General features: G+C 35.8%; 1 protein-coding gene across 2 annotated transcripts in view; it reads right to left on the reverse strand.

Moving 5' to 3' along the window:
- Positions 1-3,998: 3,998 nt before the first annotated feature.
- The window catches only part of LOC149550537 (SCY1-like protein 2 A), a 95,284-nt gene continuing 74,977 nt past the window's right edge, over positions 3,999-24,305 (reverse strand). The window contains exons 9-15 of one of the 2 annotated variants that reach the window (XR_016354217.1): positions 21,916-22,029; positions 21,502-21,630; positions 7,873-7,935; positions 7,299-7,460; positions 6,963-7,081; positions 5,571-6,849; positions 3,999-4,318 (exon numbers count right to left, since the gene is read on the reverse strand). Coding sequence is in view for 1 of the 2 variants with exons in the window: in XM_089793540.1 (XP_089649666.1) it covers positions 5,892-6,849; positions 6,963-7,081; positions 7,299-7,460; positions 7,873-7,935; positions 21,502-21,630; positions 21,916-22,029 (1,545 nt within the window). In the remaining variant the exon portion in view is untranslated. Of the gene's footprint in view, positions 4,319-5,424; positions 6,850-6,962; positions 7,082-7,298; positions 7,461-7,872; positions 7,936-21,501; positions 21,631-21,915; positions 22,030-24,305 lie in introns of those variants that run through there. The other variant, XM_089793540.1, reaches the window with a different exon arrangement.

Genomic DNA, 24,305 nt, shown 5'->3' on the forward strand with positions numbered 1-24,305 from the left:
TCTTAATCCCAACAGATATACATAAATCTTTGAAGTTCTCAGAGATATATACTCCTCCATTATCAAGTCTTAAATTTTTATCTTCTTCCTAGTTTGGTTTTCAACTAAAGCTTTGAATTCTTTAAATTTGAGTAGGACTTCATTTGAATATTTTAATTTAAGAAAATATATCGAGGTTTTCCTAGACTAGTCATCTACAAAGATGATGTAGTATGAAAATCCTCCTAATGAAGGTATTGGCATGGGTCCACACAAGTTAATATGAATGAGTTCAAGAATGCTCTTAAATTTATGTTCACTGAAATGAAACAGAGTTTTAGGATTCTTTCCTAATGCACATCCTTCACATATCCTTTCATGTTCAGATTTAAAGTTGGGTGGACCTTTTACAATTTTCTCTACAAAAGGTAATGCTCTAAATCTTAAATGTCCTAATCTCCTATGCCAAATTATATTTGTCTTTCCACTTTCATGATTTAGTGCTAGGTTTGTGGAATTACAAAATTTGTATAAACTTCCTCTCTAATGCCAATAGAAATGGCATTTTTAATGTTTGAATTCTTCATCCAACACTATACTTTATTATCTTGAAAAGCAATTTGATATCCTTAATCTGCTAGACCAGATGTAGTGATAAGGTTTCTTTTGATTCCAAGAACAAATAGGACATATTTTCGATGTAAGTTAACTCTGGTGCTTAGATGTACTAAACAAATCCCAATTCCTTTCACAGGGTAACTGGTGTTTTCGCCTATTGTCACTTCTTCAATTGAATATTCTTCAAGAGTCTCAAATTTATCTCTAAATCTGGTTATATGTCTGGAAGCTCCACTGTCAACTATCCAAGTGTTTTTGTTGGAGTTTATCTCACTAGATAGGGCAAGGTAGAATAATGAGTAGTTTTCATTCTTGTCTTCTACTTTTTTGACTTCGGTCATGTTGAAAGGGCTTTTCTTCCTTTCTGGACAATACATGTGAGTGTCCAAATTTGTCACATTTATAACATTAGATTTTTGACAAGTCTCTTTTCTTATAGGTTTTTTCCCCCCTCTTTTCTTTTGATTTTTTTCTTTTTATTGCTTGAGTTTATATGCAATGCTTGAACCTCTTCCTCTTTGTTAGAGATTATACCTCTTGAGATTATTCGAGCCTCTTCTTGGGTACATTCATTTTTTGGTATATCAAATTTGGGTATAGATGGACAACTAATGCACTAAGTAAATGATTCCCATGATACTGGTAATCCTCTGAGCTATTAGAGATAATTCGACATCTTCAACATTGTTTCCAATGGTAGAGAGTTGATCTCTTAATTCATAGATTTTGAAGTAGGAGGTAATAGCATCTCTTTTGCTCATCTTGATGTTTAGAAGTTGTTTTAATGTAAACGATTTGCTTGCATTGTTTATCTCAAATGTGTCATGAATAGCTTTGAACACATCATAAGCGTTTGTAAGTTTTGCTATTGATGGAAAAATATGATCTTTAACTCCATTAATGATAATTTTCTTGGCCTTATTAATTCATCTTTTTCAAGTTATTGATTGTGTTTCATCTTTGGGTATTTCCTTGTTTTCCTCTATGAATGACTCCAATTCAAGTTCTTGGAGTATTGATGTGATTCGAATTTTCCATAAAACAAAGTTGGAGGCACCTTCTAGTCTATCCTCAACTCTGATATTCTTCACCGTGATTAATTGAGTAAAGAAGTATTTCAATGATTTTGAAGCAAAATGATTCAAAGGTTTGTTCTACCTACGAGGCTCTAATACCATGTTAAAGGAACTTGGATATGTGGTAAGAGCAATGAAATCCTCTTTTATTATCAAATATATATATATATATATATACACACGTGTATATATGTATGTATGTATATATGTGTGTATATATATATATATATATATATATATATATATATATATATATATATATATATATATTCCTCACCTCAAAGTTGGCTTTGATTCTGAAGTTTTCAACCAAATAGTATTGTTCTGAAATTTCAAGTTACTAATACGGATTGTTATTCTTTGTCGTAGGTGAGTGCAGATATAGCAGACCAAAGGTAATAACATGAGTTGTTGAACGTGTTTCCAGGCGATCATGACATTCTAATTAGATTCTAATTATATATGAATATAGACAGTTGTGTCTTGTGTAGAGGTGTGACTCTACGTTCCCTTTGGACCCGTAGTGTCATGTCTCTACACAAGACACAACTCGTGATCATCATTAATTATGTTTCACCATTGCTAATTACACCCGATGATAATGCATTTGAGGAGCTCGATCATAATCGACGCGTACTATTTCATTTACACTTAATCTACAACATGAAACAGTGACAATATAATGACTCACGATAATGGTGTATTGTGAGAACATAATCATCTCCTTGATTCATATAGACTATGATGTTATCACAGTAGGATGACTGCATTATGATGGACATTCAACCATATTGAATCATTTGTACTCGTGGCCTCTACGGATCATATCATCATTTTTATTCCATATTTCACATCATTTAAACCTTTGAACTCTCCTTTATCATATGAGTTATCTTGATCACACTACCTCACTAGAGTGTTGTTAGAAGTGCGGTGACAAAATAGTTGGTTCGACACTTATAATTTAACCAGCCTCAAGTTTAGTGAATTTTCCCTTTCTCCACACAAACAATTTTCAAAACTCTAGTGCCAAATATAAATTCAAGAACAAATTGATTTTAAATACTACCTCTCTATTTTAATTAAAGTGTGCACATTGCGTGATTTAAATTTCTTGGGAAAATACAATATAATGTTTTTTCAAGATCAATTATGGAAAGCATGGATTATTTGATTTCACTAAACATCCGAGTCAATTTGTTGTCAATTGAACATTTCAGGACAAGCATACTATTAACGGTTGAGAAAAGTTAATGTCCTATAACAAGATTAACATTGATAATAGGAGATATTTTCCACATCAAGTCAAATTGTAATATTGCTATCAAGATTTTACCGTGTAGTTTTTGGATCAAACTCATTGACCCATGTTTCATGAGTAATGATTCACAAATGAATCCATCCCTCATGATAATAAATGGAACATTCACACACAAATCCATATCTCATGAGAATCAATGGAACATTCACACACAAATCCATATCTCATGAGAATCAATGGAACATTCACACACAAATCCATCTCTCGTGAGAATAAATGGAACACTTACCACTCATTGGATCTAGGTGATGCTCACAGAGGTGAAACACCGGGACTTTCCGAGAGGTCACCCATGCCAATACTACTCCAGCTTTAGCGTGCTTAACTATGTAGTGTTCTCCACAGTTAAACCCACTCTGCTTGCAACCCCATTTGCAAAACCTTCACCAAGTGCTGTGCTTAATAAACCATTAATTAGAAAGCCCCTTAAGCTCATCAATTGATAAGTAGGAGATATTTTCCACAAGTCAAATTGTGATAGTGCTATCAAGGTTTTCCACAGCAAGATTAAAGTGTTATATAAAGACTTGTATCGATTTTTTCTAACTACTTATGAATAAATAACTCTAGAATTCATAACTAACACTTCATTTAAACAAATATTAGTTGCTAACTACATATGGTAGACACACTCATCAATTCCGGGAGTTCTACAGATTTAGCAATATAACATAGAGTTCATATTCTTGTGTCAACATCACTTTTATCACCATAGCTCCATTTATCATTGCCATGTTCCAGGTACACATTTCTCTACAGACTCCAACAAAAGAATACTACATATTTCAAGGAAATAGAAACGTGTGCCTTGTTGGATACATTTTCTCACTGTCACTATGTAATTGTAAACAACAAATATTTTCAACTCCTGGCATTAAACTTACCCTGGACTTTGCCGCCGTCTCCGAGGCTACTTTACTATTCTTTCTGCTTTAAGATGGTGATGAAGTTTTCAAATCAGCACAATGCAAAAAGCCATGTCATTTATTGCTATCTAGAAACAATTTATTCCAGGAGACTATAATTGACTCTTCATTATAAGACTATCATATGATGTGCAATTGTTTACCTATACAATTCAATATTTTGCTCAGACATTCAATCTTTTATATGCCCATTCTCTTTGCAAATAGACTAGAATGATATCTGTACCATTTTTTCTTGACTAAAAATATATTTTGAATACACAAAAATCCACATGGATGCTTATTGCATGTAGGAATGCTAGTTCGCTCCCCGCTTCCATACACATTCGATCTCAAACCAGAATTAAGAGACAATGGCTGCCCATTCCAAACCACACCCTAGTTCAATTCGATATCCTCTGTAACAAAAAGTGTAATAAAGGATCATTGCTGGGTAGAGATGAGACAATTTGCTCAATAAAATTCAATTTCCCTATCAACTATGAAATTTTAAGAATTGCTCAATATTATAAAATAAAAAAGGAAGCAAATTGTGGTAATGGATTTAAACACGGGCAATGTAAAAGCTCATCCAAGATGCAAGAATTCAGCATTCTCTATCCAATGTGAAATCCTTGAAATTCCAAAAAATTATTACACTATCAAAAAGCCCGCACTTACTGTAAAACTGGATTGTGCACATTTACTGTGGAAATGAACTTATGCATAAGCAATGTAAAAGTCCATCCAAGATGTCAAGACCGGGCAGGGAAAGGAAAGCATGCATAGATGTGTAAATGGAGTAAGATACAGTCTTTGTTCTCAGGCAATTCATTTTATTCTATTTCTTAACAGTAAATGAAGTGTTGATGTCCATCTGGTTGCCTACAAGGGGTTTAGGGTTTCAATTTTCCATTTACCTTACATAGCCAAATTTATGTACCCTACATTTGACCTTGTGTCCAAGCTCGAAAGTCAACCCAACCTTGCCAATCCACCTGAATAAAACCAAATTTATGTACCCTGAATAAAACCACAGATGCCAACATCTCTGTTTCTTTATTTAATAGGTGGACCCTTATATTACTTTCCAAACATTGTCAGAGTTTGTTACAGGAAATCATGCTCGATATGAAATGTATATGACAATTTGATTAATACATAGCTTTTAATGTTTATGGCAATTTTATTGCATAATAAATTACAAGCTTTTAGACCCTAAAGCCTGCCTCATTTTTAACTGGCAAGGAAAGCATCCTTAGAGCTCAGAGGATCTCATGTCCCAATTACTTCATACTTTTGTGAAGGTTTGTGTATCTTTATCAGGAAAACAATAAGGCATTGCGAAAAACTAGAGCTTCAAATATTGGCGCACTCTTCTATATTATACGTGGCACAAAAACCTGTCTGCCATTGTAGGCTTATAAAATTGTGAGGAGTGATTTTATACAAAGAAGATTATTTACCAGAGAACTGAAGGATGAAACACAGTTCATCCTAGTTACAAGAAAAAATAAGCTAGAAAGAAGAATAAAGTTGATGCTGTTATAATATCCATATGGTTTAATATTATTGTTACAAGACTCCCCAGGCATGAAATTATTTTGGCAGAACATGGTAAAACTTTACCAACAATTGATAACATTAACAAAGAAGGCATTATTTACATACCTTACTTGGGAGCACATCTTGTGCGTTATGAGCCCAAAGAATAAGACGATAAAATACAATCGCAAGAGATAGTAACTGCATGCTCTAGAACAATGGTATAAGAATACACAATGCCTTATAGCTGAAAAGGCTGGAATAAGAGACCACTTAAAGAATTGCCAGTTGTATAAAGGCAATTTTTCCTCTTATTTCTCTCGCAACATACTGAAGCAGAATTGCAAATAAAACAACTCTCACAAAAACAAGCTCTACTGTAGAATATATGCTCGTGCACTATCGCAGCTCTTAAAAATGGTTGACAGGTACAGCAGTTCATGTAAGCTAAAGCAAATCCAGAAGCGGAGGTTGATCCACAGGTGGCTTTGAATTACTTCCCTCTGAAGAATGGATAGAATGCACTTGACTTTTTACTTTCACTCTTCCTCTTCCTCTTCCTCTGCCCACTCCAGAAGGTGGAGGTGGAGCAATCTTTAAAACTGCAGGTTCATTCTTAGCAGACGAAAATATCGACCCAATATCTGCTTTTTGTTGATTTGCTGAAAGGGCCAAGGAAGCGGATGGCATATGGGGACTTAATGTAGACCAGCTCAATGAACTAGAAGGATTTTGAGCTTGCATGTTAATGGAGCTACTCATTGGCCCTGAATTACTAATTTGTTGTTTTGAATTATTGTTAATATTGTTACTTGCACGTGGAGGCCAATCCGCAAAGGGATCAAAGTCATCAATGGCAGTGTCTGGTTCAAGATGAAAATTAGTCATGCCATTTGATACTGATTTTTTGCTTGCAAGGTCCTGAAGATCATAGCTAGGTCCTGAGGGCCAACTTCCAAATTCTGTAAATGTTGCAGAAACAAGTTGACTACTATTTATTTTTGGAACTTCTGTAGTTGCAGGAGCTGGTGGGGGCCACTGAACATCTACTGGTGTACATGAACTGGCAGATGGTGTGGGTATAGAATGAATAGAACTATCATATCGCATTCCATTCATTGGAGTGATATTTTGGACAGAACCAGACTTTGAGACATTAGCTGGTGAATTTCCATTAATAGTAGATATATTAGAACTACTAAAACTTTGGGGTCCTTTATTAATTGAACCCCAATCTTCTGAATCCCAGGAGCTGCTAGATTTCCCCCCTGTAACTGAGACCACACCCTCTGTCTTAAGGGAGTCAATATGAACCCCATTCATTCCCACTGAAGATGTTGAACTTGTATCTAGAGTTGAAGGATTCAATTCATTAAGAGTTACGCCACGCTTCTCTTCAATTTTCCTGTGGAATCAAGGATTCATCAGTATATCCTACTTTGCTTTGCTTGTTCAAAATGCTAAAAACAAGCCCTTCTAAGATAAGCCGCCATTAAAACATGCAAATTAATTCCATACCTAAGGATTTCTTTTACAAAGAGCATGTACTTGGCAAATTGTTGAAGATTCAACTGCTGTACAACCAGCAATGGTACAAGTAGAGGAAGCAAATGCTCTGCAGCAAATTCTAAGTCATACTGAAAATCACAAAACGCCAAGAAGTAAAAGATTAGAATCTTAAGATATTTCAAGCTCGACTATTGCAATGGCAGAACCTTTAAAACATTCTTGTTCCAAATTCATTTCTCAGTTTTCACTTTCACATCAGATATTTAAACAATAGTCAAACAGAATATTGAAGTAGCTACCAATAAAACACACAATAACATTGAATAAACATTTAACTGAAAGTACCTGCTTGTATATTGCGTTTGTGACCCCAAGAGTACACATTAGTGTAGGTGCAGAGTGGTCGACAGCAGTGCACCTTTGTAATGTCTGCAATATCTCTAAAACTGATCGCTTATCCAACCACTGTACTAGCTCTCCCAGGCATTGCAATGCATTCACTCGTACCTGTTTAAAAGTTTTACATGAACAATTAAAAAAATTGGAAAAAAATGGCAATTGTAATGTTCATCCAGCTTGCAACAACTCTGAAAATATTCTTTAACAAGGTAAGACCTACCAATTCATGGACAGAAATGGTAGATCGATATCCATCATCAACAAGTCAAGTAGACAAAACAGATACTGGATGAAAATTGTACTGGGAATTGAGAAGTGAAAAAAAGAGGTATATTGAATCTTAGAAACGGGAAACAGATATGTACAAATGAATTTGGCCAGAGATTAAAACTAAGGATATCTATTTGAAGTTCTTCAAGGGTAAGCCTAAGCTTTTTGTCTTATGTGCGTGTTTATTCAGTTTTATTGTCTATTAGTAAGATGTCCTTAGAAATTTGAAGTAGATTTGCAAGAATCTTACTGCAGCAACTGTAGTTTTGAGCGCCAAACCATGAACACGAGGAAGAACTGATTGCTTCATAACCTACAAGAAGCAGACATGAGGTCATTGAAAAAGTAGCACAATGATCCAAAATAGTATATGTTAGCATTTTAAAGCGTATCTAAAAGCAATTGGAATTGCCATATGGCAATGCACTATCACAAGTATAATGTGTCCAAAAAAGGGTTAGCATACACTAGTCTTGATCAAGGTCATCATGCCATGTTATATATTTCTGAATAATCTCATCTTTTTTGAAGATACAAAGCTCAACATGTTCTTCACTTTAATCCTCTTGGTAAAACCTTAATTTTTGCAAATTTTAATATACAATGATACTCTGTGCAGCATAATCTTCATTACAACTAAAATAGGGTAGCGTACACTAGTCTTGATGAAAGTCGTCGTGTCATGTCACATATTTCTGAAAAACCTCATCTTTGAGAAATGAACATAGTGAATACAGATTGATTTCAACAGGACTGATGCTTGATAAATGAAACATGAAAAGAAGAGATAGATTACTGCCTAGCCAAATCTACCTTTAAAGAGAATGGCTGAATACAACCAGAACGATAACATAGGTCATCTGTTTCATGTTCAGTTTTTTGTATTGAAAGTGTCAAAATAATTTTGATTTTCTTATATTAAAGTTTTCGAGCATTTACTGGTTTATGGATGCAAAAAAAGGTCAAAATTGTTTCTTTTTATTACTACTGGCACTCAACACACTTAGGTAAGCCTGGGCATGTCTGGGACGTATACCTTGTAAGGGTGTGAGGTGGGTTCAAAGTATGTAAAGTTTCTGCAAATTCTGTACTAAAACTCAGACTTCTATAATATCCTTTGAATTGCTGAAGATGATCTTCTTAATGCTCTGAAGGTAGGAGGAGTTATCACCTTTAACTCTGATCTGAATTTGATTTATATCTGCAATATATTCGTATAGGTATTATTGCTTGAGGGAGTAGACTTGTGTTTATTGTGTGTACTCAAACTACAATAAAACTTACCCTTTATATCAAGACCAAAGGGCGTGTCCCTTAAAGGGACATGACCCTCTCTAGGTCGGCCCAAACACCACTTGTAGAAATCGGCGCCTAGAAGGAAATAATACACTGTTTAACTAACATAACAATTTGTTATAGTTAGCACAAGATATAGTTTCTCCCAAGGATCGCTGCCCATTCTAATGCGAAGTCTAGTGTATATAAATGCTTTCTATAATATAATGAGAGAAGATTAAGGTGTGGTCTGCACTTCTTAGACCAGTATGAATATCATGTTAATATTTAACACTCCCTCTTAACTTGATAATCATATTGAGAGATAACATATCTAGCATCATCAATTACAATGAATAAGCATAGATTGATACTCTATATCTATCTGAATCTTCTGAGAAAATGGTATCATGTAACATATGATACCGAGTCATATAAACATCTTGTGATATGACTTGATCACTTTAAACTAGTGATGTTAGTATTGCATGTAATGCAATACACAGGATAAAATCTGAAGAACAATTAAGTTCTTCATTTATCCAAGTTGTGATTCATAGGAACTGGCAATCCTATATCACAACTTGGTCTTGAGTTAAGATCTACCAAAACACAGGATAAAGTCTGAAGAATAAATTCTTTCTTTATCCAAGTTGTGATTCATAGACATGGAAATGCTTATGTCACAAATACTCTTGAACTCACCTAGATCTAACAATAGTTCTATACTGTTCAATATATTATCTGAGGGATCGTCATCTCTCATAATGTCTTCAATACAAGTATTCATTACCTCAGAGATCGTCACCTCTTAAATAATGAATACAGATAGTGGAGTCTATAACAGTCAATAGCCTGACAAATAAAATTATTTTATAAATAATTTAAAGAGTACAAATGAATTATAATTCAACCATTACAAGTCTTTTCCTAAAGTGATCTATCTTCACTCTAGAGAGAGGTTTGGTGAGAATGTCTGTTGTCTAATCTACAGTGCAAATGTATTCTAATTTTACAGTATTCCTCTCTACCATATCTCTTACATAATGGTAGGGAATTCCAATAGGCTTGGCCCTATCATGAAAAACTGGATTCACCGAAAACTTGATGGAACTTTGATTGTCACAATGAATAATCATAGGATTCATGGCTTGACCAAATAATCCCACAAGTAACTTCCTCAGACAAATTGCTTCTCGAGGGGCCATCACCACTGCAATGTATTCGGATTTTGTGGAGCTTTGTGCTATTGAAGACTGTTTTGTGCATATCCAAGATATCATTGTTGATCCTAAATTGAAACAACATCCTGAAATACTTTTTACGTCTTTAACACTTCCACCCCAATTTGAGTCGGTGAATCCATGTAAATCTAAGTCAACATTCTCATATTTGAGCCCAAGATTAAGAGTGCCTTGTAAGTATATCATAATGTGTTTTACTGCAACTAGATGAATCTCCTTTGGCTCACACATAAACTGAGTTAAGGCATTAATAGCATAGCAAATATCATGTCTTGTATTTACCAAGTACATAAGGGACCCAATCATCTGTCTGTAGAGAGTAGAATCTATGGAAGGTGATTTTGTTGTTGCTTCTTTAAGTTTATGTAGATTAGTCTCCATTGGAGAAGACATAGACTTGCAATTCCGCATTCCAAATCTCTTCAAAATATCTGATTTATACTTCCCTTGATTAAGTATAATGCGGTCAGAATTCTGCCATACTTCCAATCTTAGGAAGTAATGAAGGATTCCCAGGTCTTTCATCTTGAATTCTCTAATTAGATCTTTCTTGCATTGATCTATGAGATAATCATCACCTGTTATTAGTATATCATCTTTAACCTTTTATAATATAAATTTGGATCGGCTTCATTTTTGGAGAATCCTAAGCTGGTGAGATACTTATCAATTCTTTCATACCAAGCCTTTGGAGCCTGCTTAAGCCCATAGAGAGCTTTCTTGAGCCTGCAAACAAAAACATTAGGATCATGAGTTTCAAATCCTTCAGGTTGCTCCAAATATACTTCTTTTGTAATCTTTCCATCTAGGAATGTTGTTTTTACATCCATCTGATGTACTTTCCATCCCTTCGATGTTGCAATGGCTAGGACTGCTCTTACAAAGGTGTATCTAGCAACAGGAGCAAAAGTTTCTTCATAATCAATCCCTTCTTTTTGAGAGAATCCTCTAGCTACAAATCTGGCTTTATATTTTTCAATGCTACCGTCAACAACATGCTTTATTTTAAATATCTACTTGGAAGAAACAACAGATTTTCCTTTAAGTCTAGGAACGATTTCCCAAACATCATTCTTCATAATAGATTGGTATTCTTCTGTCATAGCTTCCTTCCAAGCTGTATGTTTAATAGCATCTGAAGTAGTGGTTGGTTTTGATTTAGACAAATCATTAATGTTTGATGTATAACTAAAAAATCTTATGGGTCTTTTGCTTTCTCTAATTGTTCCAGAAGGTGCAGCAAAGTCTTGTGCTTCCTCGACTGTTTTAATGGCCCAAAGTGGTTTTTTCTTTGAATTTTGAGTTTTTCCAAGATTAAGGTTTTGAATTTCATCTTCAATTTCTTCCATGTTCAATATTTTTCTATCCAAGTATGAAAATCTTATATGCTTTAGATGTTTCACTATACCCTACAAAAATGCCTTTACTCCCAAAGGGTTCTAACTTGGTTCTATTTTCTTTTGGAACATGGATATATACAGGACACCCAAAAATCCTAAGATGACTAATATTGGTTTTAACCTTAATAAAAACTTCTTCAGGAGTTTTATCTCTAAAATAAGAGTGAGGACTTCTGTTTTAAATATAGACAGCAGTACAAGAGGCTTCTGCCCAAAGGTTATATTCTAGATTTTGATCAAATATCATAGCTCTAGCAGCTTCTATAATTGTTCTATTCTTTCTTTTTGCTACCCCATTTTGTTCTGGGTTATAAAGAACGGTATACTCCCTCTTAATTCCTATTTCTTTACAAAACCTTTTAAACAAATATGTGGTGTATTCACCTCCATTATCAGTTCTAAGAATTTTAATTTTATGTCCTGATAAGTTCTCAGTTAATGTTTTAAATTCTTTAAATCTCTTTAGGATTTCTTCTGATTCTTTGCATTTTAAGAAGTAAATCCAAGTTTTCCTAGAGAAGTCATCTATGAACAAAATATAGTACCAGAATCCTCCGAAGGAACAAGCATAGGTCCACATAAATCTAAATGGATTCATTCCAAAACATTGTTGGTTTTTCTAGTGCTATCGTGAAATGGACTTTTGATGTTCTTACCCAGAGCGCACCCTTTGCATTTGCTTGAGTGGTCTTTAATTAGTTTAGGCAAAGTAGTAACCATCTTCTCCATAGTTGATAAGGTTTTGAAATTTAGATGTCCTAACCTTCTATGTCATATTTCATTTATGTCTGCAACTTCATAAATTAAGGCTTGAATAGGTCGACTAGGTTCTGAATTTAATTCACACAAATACCCTTTTCTCTAACCAATCAATTTTGCTTTCTTAATTGAGGAGTTCTTAGCCCAGGTTATTACTTTAACATCTATGAATACAACATTATGTCCATCATCTTCAAGTGTTGTGACCGAGATTAGATTTCTTTTTATTCCTGGTACATAGAGTACTCCTTTGACAAGAAGAGACTTTCCTGATTTTAGTTTCACGGTGCAATTTCCAATTCCTTTGACGGAATGTGTTGAATTATCACCGATGATGACTTCGCCATTAAATTTTTCTGATATAGAGTCTATTGCTTCTTTGTATCTTGTAATATGTCTAAATGATCCACTATCAATCACCCATGCTTTACTTGAGACTTCATTTGATAGTGACAAATACAATACACGATTCCTAGGATCGCAGTAATCTTCTTCCCTAGTAACATTTGTATAGTTCACTTGTTTAAAATTCTCAGGGCAATTAAATCTGTATTGTCCAAACTTTTCACATTTGAAGCACCTTATTTTGGAAAAATCTTTCTTAGATTTGTCATTCTTTTGATTTCCCCTTTTCTTCTTGAAATGTTTCTTCTTGCCTTTATAGGAGTTTGTATTAAGAACATGAAGTTTTTCATCTTTTGTTTTCAATTTCCCTCCTTTCTTTAGTTTTCTGGATTCTTCCTGAAGACAATCTCCCTTAAGTCTATTGAAGTCAGGAAGTTTATCTCTGGCACTTACTCCTTGTGCAGAAGTTTCCCATGAATCTGGTAATCCACCTATAGCCATCAGTTTTAGTTTTGTGTCACTAATGATGGTTCCTATACTTGCAAGTTCATCTCTTAGGCTGGCAAGCCTTAGTAAGAATTCATTGATTCTCTCTTCTTTATTTGTATGTGATTTAGTTGCCTTTTTAGTGCGAGAACTCTAGTTGCATTGTTAACCTCATATGCATTTAGCAGTGCATTTATCATAACAAATGTTGTTTGATGTTTTGTTAGCATAGGTACAATATCATTTTTCACTCCATCTAATATGATCTGGATAGCTTTTCTAGTTCCTTTAATCCAAAAGGATTTATGAGGTTCAACTGTAGGTTGTCTAGATGCTGATTCAACAAATTGTTTTACATCATTTTTTTCAAGAATCATCATGATTCTGAATTTTCAAGTATCAAAGTGTTATTTCCTATCAAACCTGTCCTCGGGTCTGATTGTGTATGACATTAAAGATAGGAGAATAATGCTAGATATATATAAGGTCTGATTACTTAATTTGCAGAGCCTAGGTTCGACTACCAGAGCTCTGATACCATGTAAAAATTTTGCAAATTTTGTACTAAAAGTCAGACTTCTATAATATCCTTTGAATTGCTGAAGATGATCATCTTAATGTTCTGAAGGTAGGAGTTATGTAATGTCCCTTCTTTGGGGACATTAGAATTATTAAGAAAGAATGAATTCTCAATATTAAATTTGACTATGTTACCTGGAGATTTGTTATTAAAGGTCAAAATCAATATCCCATGTGGTTACAAGAGGACGACGAGGAATAAGACGACTTATCAGGGAGAAGTTGAAGAGTCACTGTTGTGAAGATAAAAGGGGATGAGGCTCATTCTTTTGGGTATGGTTGATTTACTATTCAGATTTTCAGTTCTCTCTTGTGAGAGTCATTCATAAAGCTTCAGCTTTTAGCCATGTGAAGACGTAGCCCCTCGTGCAGGCAAGCAGCGGACGCAAATCGATTGCCAGTGGAGATATCAATTCAGGTGTCTCGGTTGTGCTTAAAGATTCTTCTCTTAAGTTTCCAATCTGACTGTAAAGCTGTGTTTAAGATTGGATTTATAGTTTGTTGGTTATTGTATTGCTGTTGTATAATAAAATAACGTTTTAGGAGTTATCTAGAAGTTGCTGGTTATGGTATTGATGATATCTAATGCAACCATGCCTTCCGAATTGTGGGAAAGTTACTATTTTGTTACTTTCATTTGTACTGCATTTTCATATGCTCACACTTTTAATGCCATTTTGAAGAAGACAGAGTGATTGGAGTGAGTTCTGGCCCTTATTTGTTGTTCGTGTTTCTTCTTCATGCGTATGTATTTTTGAATATAATATTTAAGAGTTGCAGAAATATCTTTCGGGGTTATCATCTGTTGTTCACCTTTGCTGGTTATTTGATTATAAGGTTTATATTCTGGGGTTAGCATTAAGGGAAAACAGAAAAAATCTGGTTCAAACATAATAGTGCTGGTTCGGGTCAGTACAGTGGTATCAGAGCCAAAGATCTTGCCAGCCTGTAAGGTTCAATAACGCTGGTACTTGGCTAAAATACTAATACCCGCTGGTTCACAGATGTATCAGTTGGGAGACCTCTTGCCATAATTGTTGAAAATCCATATGACATTCCCAAATTTGCAAATGGTTTAGCCAACCAGTCTTCTTTTCAAAAAGTAAAGAAAGATGCAACTGGACAAAAGATAGCACTTGATAGAGTACCACAATGGCAGACTCATAGATTTGGTCCATCAGTAAGGAGGCTTCTTGCTGAATTCAAATTGGATGCATCATCCCTGAAAAGCACAGTTCCTCATGGGACACTCGTGAAAGGAGATACATAAGTTGTAGCAGCCGAAGATAACAGGGCACAATTTGAAATTCAAAACGTTGGTAATAGGAGCAATGTGGAAAGAGGCCTTGAAGTCTGTAGCAGTAAAAATAGCTCGACTGAAAACCAAATACATGAACATTGGGTGAGCATAAAACAAGAGCTAAGGGCGAGCTGAGAATACAAAAGTTTTTATGTTCCTGAACTATACATTGTGTTGTGCAGTTGGTGGAGAAAGTAAATTGATCTTAGTTGAATACACTGTATCTGCTGTCTATGTTTTTAGTGGAATGGTCATTTGTTGATGTAATCTATCTACTGGAGGATTATCTGACTTTCGTTTGAACTGAATATTAGACAAGGACAACACTATTATGGTTCAAGATGGAAGTGCCAACAATATGTAGGGGAGTGATTAAGTATAATATGTACATCTACTACAGGCTATTGCTAGAATCGTGCGAGCTGTGTCTTCAGTTGGATCTTGACCTTGCTGAACCTGCATCTGCATTTACTTGTTAAAGGAGCTAGTATTGGATGCAAATGTTCCAGAGTGAATAACGTGGAAGGCACCCACACATTACAGTAAAAGAACATGAACCAGCAGACAGAAGGGTCACCATTCCAGTTGCTATTAGAGCCGTCTACGTGGGCAAGCCCGTGTTCTACACAGCAGAGATTCTGGAGAAATCATATGGGACGCCATTTTGTAACGCTTTTTCCGTTTTAGAATGCGTAGAGGACAGGTGCCGAAATTGGAGTAGGAGAGGGTGTGGTGAATAAAGATTACGACAACTGGAGGAAACTTAGTTAATACCATGAAAAGGTTATATCAGCTTGGGTTGCGTTATTAGAAACGTTGGCCAAGATAAAGATTTATACTCAAAATCTTTTGTCTTCAAGTGCAAAATTGGCGGGCAGCTAGAAGGTGCTCTTACACTCAACTGCCGTTAAACTCGAACAAATAGGTTCAGAGGAACCGTCACGTCTGTGAGGTGGATCATTACTTCACCATTTGGTAGCAACCGTTACAGCTCATCTATACATCAAGTCTATCAAATTAAAACACAGCAACACAGAATCAACTTGCACTATGGTATCCTCCAACGCAACTAACAATGGTATATGGTGACTAGTCGTGAGCATGGAATGAAGCTGAATTCCATCAATAGAGCCGCAAAAAGCTGGAGTCAGATGTTGTTGTGCCTTTGGCGGTGATTTGCTTGTTCTGGAGTATTTTGTCTCGTGTTTTGGTGGTAGGATGACAGAGTGGAGTAACAAAGAACAATAAGTGTCACCATGGCACTCAGGAGTATTCGACAGCAGAGGTCTTTCATTCCAAGTCAAGGAGAGAGTTGTTCCCAGCGCATTACTAGTTCAGCCTAAGACGATCCTTTCTATCTCGATGAGATTTGCGTGCAAAGATAATTGGTCGGTTCAGTTGTTGGGGAATGATGGCGACCGTTCATTTCGGGACAAGGTTCTTTAAATGTTACAACTCCATCTCCTGAAGCCAGCGTTGATGGTAGGAATAGTTCTTGATAATGAATCCATTGGAGCAAATTGTTGGAATCTGTAATTCCAGGGAAGACGCGGAGTAATCTGCGGTTTGAGCAAAATATTAATCATCTTGTGAACACCTGTTTAGCTATCAGACGACAAAAATTTCTGTTATAACGTGTATTAACGCCTTTGAATATTATCGACAAGTGTCCCAGCGAAACAGAATCGAGTGAAGACAAATTTTGAATAATTGTGGAGTTACAAGCGGCTTAACAACTTATTCGGAATTTCATGACTGGAGGAGAGTTGTTCAGTGTTATAACGACAAAGGATTGGAAGGCTTGCAGAATACAATGCATAGCATGTGAAAAGAAAACGGGAATAAGAATTGAAGGAAGACGCCAATACTGGGAGCAGTAGTTTTGACATTAGAAAGTGCGGCTGCAGTAAGCTATTCAAACCTTTGATATAGGAGTAAGCCTCCTTGCTATGGAAGAAATCATGGGAATATACTAAGAGTCCTTGGCACAAAAGGGTTCTCCTCAAGGTCCTCGCATTGCGCTTATTGAGCAAGTGCACAAACTTTTCTCAGAGACCAAGGAGCAAGCCATTGAATCAAAGGTGGCAGAAGAACATGCTAAATTGCTCAAGCAACAACGTGAGCTAGAAGCAACCACCAAACAATCTATATTTGTTGACTCAAGTGTTAATGACACAATCCGGACATGTATTGTACTAGGCAATCATCGAGCAGCTGAGAAGATAAGTAGTGAATTCAAGGTTTCTGATAAACTTAGTACTAGGCTCTTAATAAAGTTTGAAAAGTCTGGGCAGTACCATTGCCTTGACAATCCCAGGGAAGAATGAAGTCGAGAAGTTAGGAAGGTAGCGGTCAGTAACAAGAGTGTTGGAAATGGTGGTTGTTCGCTGAAGCCAGGTGTTGTACTATTTTCCTAATTCGATGTTACTATCAAACAACCGGCACTGTTTGAATGCTGGAGATTGTTTGTGCATTCTGAAAGTTACATGAATAATATCCCTTGCATTGAGATATTAGCTTCAATACAACAAGCTAAGTAGCTAAAATTGTGGAAGGAATATAGCTCAAGGAACAAACCACAGAATACAAACTGAAAGAGAAAATAAATAAATAAAAAATTGTCGGACCAATGGAATGGGTTGGATAATATTCAGGAAAACCAGCTTTGGAAAAGTGGTAACAGTTTTTCAAAGTAGCAGGCAAACTTGGGCCAAACACACAGGACATTGTTTGGGTAAGGTATTCTCCAATATGCTACAGCAGCATTGTTAAAAATCTCTGTACACCGATTTCTCTCAATTCCAAGGGGCATCCATTTTGATACAAATAAAGGAATTTTGGGGGTAAAATCTTAAGAGATACTATGGAACTACAAGAACAGTTAGCCCAGAAGTCTAAAGCCGACATGAGAGCAGAAATCCTTGACATTTATGGAGAGTATAAAGAACTTCCTACCAGAATTCAGAATGAGTTATCATTCAATGATTACATGGAATTTCATTTAGAGCACCAAAATAGGACTCACACGGCAAAAAGGAAGTATTTTGAATTAGCACAGGACTTTCTAGCAAAAGACTAGTGCAAAACTATGTATGATGATTGTCCAACAGATCAAGGTCATCCATTGAGCTTTTTGAAGAAGAAGAGCAGTCAACTACCATTGTTTTACAGCTTTCCAGTAACCACGTAAAAGATGTTACATGAGGCACAAGTTTTTATGTTGGTGAAATGGAGGTGCGTGTTGACAAACAAGCAAATGAGGACAGTTGTACTCGAGATTATTGCTGGTTGGAATCCTTGCATGATCAATCTTTTAATTCTGTTGCCCATGACATTAAATTAGAAGATCATATCGAGAAGACCCTACAAAACAATGAACCGCTTCGAAATAACAAACATGAAATGCTTGCCTTAAGGAGTCAATTGAAGGTCAATGAAAATAGTGTTGTGATTTCTCTGGTACGTTACGACAACACTCATAAATTGGTGAAAGATCTATACAAAAAGGTTCAAAAGGGAGTGGAAGGAGATTGGTTTGTTGTTGATTTACAGGTGATCATAACAGCTCTTGAGACTATGAAATCAGATTATTTGCATTTGCTTTCCGACAGGGATAACATTCTTAAGGTTGCTGAAATTCATGTTGGTCAGCTAGATAAAGAAAAGATTATGGAGCTCAAAAGGGAGCTCAAAGATACTCATGAGGCATTAGATGATGCATGATTTTCTCTTCAGGAGGTAGAAAATCAGATTTGGATCATGAATCACTCTCAAGAGTAGGAGAAGAAAGTGAGGCAAGAGTTCTTCCAAGACGTCACTGACGAACTTGAGAGCATTCAGCAGATGTATGACTTGGATAGCTGTCCCAAACGGTTAAGTAGCAAAACTTCAAAAGACTTTCAGCTTATTGTCAACCCTTTGTTTGAAATTGGTGCTGATTGGACATCCGACAATCCTTTGTTTATGTTAAATGAGGAATTATCTCTTGTTCACCATGAAGAGGAAGAGTTTGATTTCAGACTTTGGGACCTTGGCTCAAATTCTAGCAGTGAATCCGATTCTCAGCAAGGAAATGATGAATCAACTTCTATGGTTTATCTTTGGGTCAGCCCCAACACATTTTCCAATTTCACCCCATTCAGAAGTTGGGTGAATTTTCTTCATCAGCCTTCGAACAGTTGTCGGTGAAATATTTATGTGAGATTTGTGGGTAGATTCTTACCATTCTTCATATTCTTAGCTCCTATATGCTGGGGAATTCTCCAAGTTTATGCTGACAATATGAATTCTGATGTCCATGGGATGGTGTTTTCAATTTTTGAGCAGTTCATTTCTTACATCATCCATCTAAGTCAGGTCTTCACATTCTTCTGGATTATACATGGACCCTGGATATATTTCTATATCATCATAACATCGAGGCAGCATAACAGAGTTTGGGATCCAAGTGTTGGCAGGTTGTATTTTTGGTTGGATGAGGATTTTATTGTGATCCTATTCAGTTTGAGGTTGATTATGATGATGATCAGCGTTGATCAGTTTATAGGCACAACATTTCTTCAAAGATTAATATGGGATCCAGGAATTCGGTTGACAAGTATTTTGCAGAGTGGAACCGTGCTTCATAGTTTGACCAAGTTTGTTGTCAGTTTGGGCTATTGGATTAACTACATATTTATATGGGATCCAAGTACATATTGCTTGAAGGCAAGCAATCTCAAGGAGGGGAGATTTGTAATGTCCCTTCTTTGGGGACATTAGAATTATTAAGGAAGAACGAATTCTCAATATTAAATTTGACTATGTTACCTGGAGATTTAGTATTAAAGGTCAAATTAATATCCCATGTGGTCACAAGAGGACGAGGAGGAATAAGACGACTTATCAGGGAGAAGTTGAAGAGTCACCGTTGTGAAGATAAAAGGGGATGAGGCTCATTCTTTTGGGTATGCTTGATTTACTATTCAGATTTTCAGTTCTCTCTTGTGAGAGTCATTCAGAAAGCTTCAGTTTTCAGCCGTGTGAGGACGTAGGCCCTCGTGCAGGCAAGCAGTGGACGCAAACCCATTGCCAGTGGAGATATCAATTCACGTGTCTCGATTGTGCGTACAGGTTCTTCTCTTAAGTTTCCAATCTAATCGTAAAATTGTGTTTAAGATTGGATTTATAGTTTGCTGGTTATTGTATTGTTGTTGTATAATACAATAATGTTTTAGGAGTTATCTAGAAGTTGTTGGTTATGGTATTGATGATATCTAATGCAACCACGCCTTCCGAATTGTGGGAAAGTTACTATTTTGGTACTTTCATTTGTATTGCATTTTCATATGCTCGCACTTTTAATGCCATTTTGAAGAAGACAGAGTGATTGGAGTGAGTTCTGGCCCTTATTTGTTGTTCGTGTTTCTTCTTCATGTGTATGTATTTTTGAATATTATATTTAAGAGTTGCAGAAATATCTTTCCGGGTTATCATCTGTTGTTCACCTTTGCTGGTTATTTGATTAGAAGGTTTATATTCTGGGATTAGCATTAAGGGAAAACAGAAAAATCTGGTTCAAACATAATAGTGTTGGTTCGGGTCAGTACAAGTTATCACCTTCAACTCTGATCTGAATTTGATTTATATCTGCAATATATTCGTATAGGTATGATTGCTTGAGGGAGCAGACTTGTGTTTATTATGAGTCCTCAAACTACAATAAAACCTACCCTTTATATCAAGACCAAAGGGGTCGGCCCAAACACCACTTGTAGAAATCAGTGCCTAGAAGGAAATAATACAATGTTTAACTAACATAACAATTTGTTATAGTTAGTACAAAATATAATTTCTCCCGAGGATCGCCACCCATTCTAATGCCAAGTCTAGTGTATATATATGCTTTCTATGATATAATGGGAGAAGATTACGGTGTGGTCTGCACTTCTCAGACCAGTATGAATATCATGTTAATATTTAACAAGGCATACCAGGTAAGTTAGCTTTAAACAATTACTTGCTACAAAATAACCAAATAAAATCTGACTCGCTGCATTGTATTTTTTTTTTATTTTGTTTGCAAATTAGGGTGTCATATTGTCAAGTCCATTCCAAATTTAGATTACACCTAATAAATGACAACTTTTGTTGGAAACCCTCAACAGATAACTGCGTTGATCATTTGGCACTGTAAGGAAGACATCTGTGATTCTACTAGGCATGTTAGAATCTCCTTTCTTTGGAGAAATTTAAATGCTGAGATATGTATTGGTTGCTCGTGATATTACCAGAATGGATGTTTTTAGAATAAATGTTGATTCTCTGCATGTTGGTGCTCAAAATTACATGTTATCAGATTAATTTGCTAAGTTCCTTAATAGATGGAATGCAAGCAATCATATCAGTAAATGTAACTGACTCACTATATAATATAAAAAGGCATGCTCTCTAACAATTAAACAGCCCCAAACTGTGACTAGAAAGAGCCAGTGGTATGCCAAACCAGTAACCTGAAAATCGAGCTGTTTAGCCAAGGGGATTGTCCGTCGTAGAACTTCTTCTTGTATTCGAACATCGGGGTCATCATAAGCTCGAACTAGCAATGGAAGTACATGTGCTATCAAGTGCTCTTGACTGGCCTGCAATAACATAATTGTTGGTAAAATTGAATCCATTGGATATATGACATTTAACAATATATGAGGTCCATATGAGACGTCCTATTTAAAAGTCAAACATAAACATGGCTAAAAAACAAAGGCAAAGTAAAGATTAACTGAAATGTCAAAAAAATCAATGAAACTAACGAAAGTAAACATTAATTGAAATGTCAAAGAAATCAATCAAACAAAGCCACAAGGATTAATCATAACTATGTATAGAAAGATAAAACCAGTAATCAATAATTGGCACTGTCCATGTACCTTATTGATAATTAGTTCAGCATGTTTCACCAGGAGCAACAGTGTTTCACCTGCTGCTGAGGACAACACGGGAACCAAAGCTGGCAATGTTGAAAGTTCAAAGTCATTTTTGTCCTACAAACAAAAAACAATGATTGTCAGTTTCGTAAATATCAAATCCCTTAATTAATTCATTTGTCTAGTGCCTGAATGCTAAACAAACTAAAATATACCACACACCATCTGAGGCCTCAAAATCAGTACTCCCAATGTCTTTAATGTAAAGTTGATGTGATTGTTGACAACAAATCCTCACACATTGGCCTTACTGGTCTCTAAATTTTCCACTAGAACTGAATTGATTTCATTCCTTACTAAATATTGCCTCTACAGTAAGTATTAGATTGCACATCATTGCATGAACTTTACTCAGACTGGGGACATGACACTTGTTACGCGTACATAAAGGACCTATGATTTTGATAAGGACAGGACAGAGACAGTTACACGTAAGTAAAGGACCTATGATTTTGATAAGGAAAGGGCAGACATAGCAAAGGTAAGGTCGCAGAATTTATGTGGCATGAAGTGTCCTCAAAAACATATCTTCAGGATAGATCAGGACTTGGCCCTAAACAAAGTTCACTTTACAAAAGTAAGGGGAAACATCCATACAACTGTTTCTAGAAGGTCCTTTGAACAATAGAAGCCAAATTTGGCAGCATCACTTGTTGTTGGCTTCTACATGAGGACAATTTTACAGACAGTTAAGCAACTACCAATTGGTTTAAGCTACCTTTTTAAAACAGAAATATTTGCAGCCTTTCTGTCATTACCTTGCGGTTCATTTGATCAAAAAGAAACTTGTACATCTTCAATGATTACAAGTCACCTGTGAAAAAGGTAGTTTTTTGAGCTAAATACAGTGCTGCCAGAAAAAAATATGATGGTTTAAAATCAGCAACAAAATTATTGTCCTGGTGCTAAACCTCAAATATTTTTAGAGCTTAATTTGCATCAAATAAAAAATATGATGTGTTTAGTTTCCATTTTTGCATGTCTCTTCTAGTCTATTGATCATTTTCACGATTTTTGATTTGTATGAGTCAGAACTTGCAATGTCCGCAGTATGATCGAGACTTAGTCCGGTTCTTATACCTAGGTTCACATCTTGCTTGGGTTTTTGTTGCTCGAGTTGTGATTGTCCCCTCTTGGGTAACATGTTCTTACCATTTTTCATGACTGTTGGTGGATTGCGATCTTGTGATGGAAATCTACAATCATGGATCTTCGCCAGCACATTCAGCTAAGTTCTTACATCATGTGAGGGCCTAATCTGGAACTGCAAGCTTTCAAACATGTTGTGTCACTCGTTTCTTATGATTTGGGGCCGGACCTACTTTGTTGTAGTATGTTCCTGTTCTTGGGAAATGTTTTGAATCTTAAGGCCAACCCGCATGTCACGATGTCTATATATTCATATTGTAATGTAATGTATCTTAAGGGGTATCGGTTCCTCAATAAGGAATTTAGTTCTTTAGAAGCGGATCTGAAGTCTCTGACCAAATATTGTAGGCAAGCAAGCATGCATGAGCCTAACATGTAAGAAGGCCAATTGTCAAACCTTTATACCTCTGATTTTTTTGTGAATGAATGTTGATATCACTTGGTTCTCTCTAAATAATTTTTGTTTTTTGTTGTGTTTAGCTGCACAATTGGACTGATCTCTTTGAGGTCTCTCCAATAGGGGACTGCATCAACTGGTCTTAGAGCAAAGTTGTGTTCGGCATGAACTTGTGTTGCGAATTTGAAGTTGTGAAGCCCTAATTGAGGTTGGTTGTAGGGTGGCAGAGTTGAGATCTGACCTACAATTGTAGAGGGTTGAAGGGATGGTTTGAGGAAAGAGAAATGCAGATCCAGCATTAATGGATATGGTAAGGCAAATTACAGCTAGACTTGAAGCAATAGAAACTGCCCAAAGAAGAGGAAGACCTATTGAAGATGTGAGTGGTGAGGAAACTGAGGAAGTTGTTGCAGGAAATGCTGCACCTGTACTTGACCAAGGAGATGAAAGATGTCTAAGAACCCTGACTAGAGTTAATGCAAGACCACATTTCAATTACGAAATTATGATGGTATGCTAGATTCAAATGAATTGAATGATTGGATTACTACAAAGATGTATGAGAGTATGAGAGTACAAATGTGGATAAGAAGGTGAAAATTGCTAGTACCAAATTAAAAGGGCATGCATCATTATTGTCGGAATATTTGCAAATCGATAGAAGATCAAGTCTTAGGATAAGATGGTGAATAAGTTGAAGGGTAAATTCTTGCTTGGTGGTTATCAAGTTAGTTAGTTGAGGAAGATGCAAACTTTAAAGAAAAATGAGTCTTTTGTGAAGGAGTAT

The sequence above is a fragment of the Cupressus sempervirens genome, chromosome 7 (genome assembly GCF_028749045.1).
Source record: "Cupressus sempervirens isolate cs-2001-9-10 chromosome 7, ASM2874904v1, whole genome shotgun sequence".
Taxonomy (NCBI): Eukaryota; Viridiplantae; Streptophyta; class Pinopsida; order Cupressales; family Cupressaceae; genus Cupressus; species Cupressus sempervirens.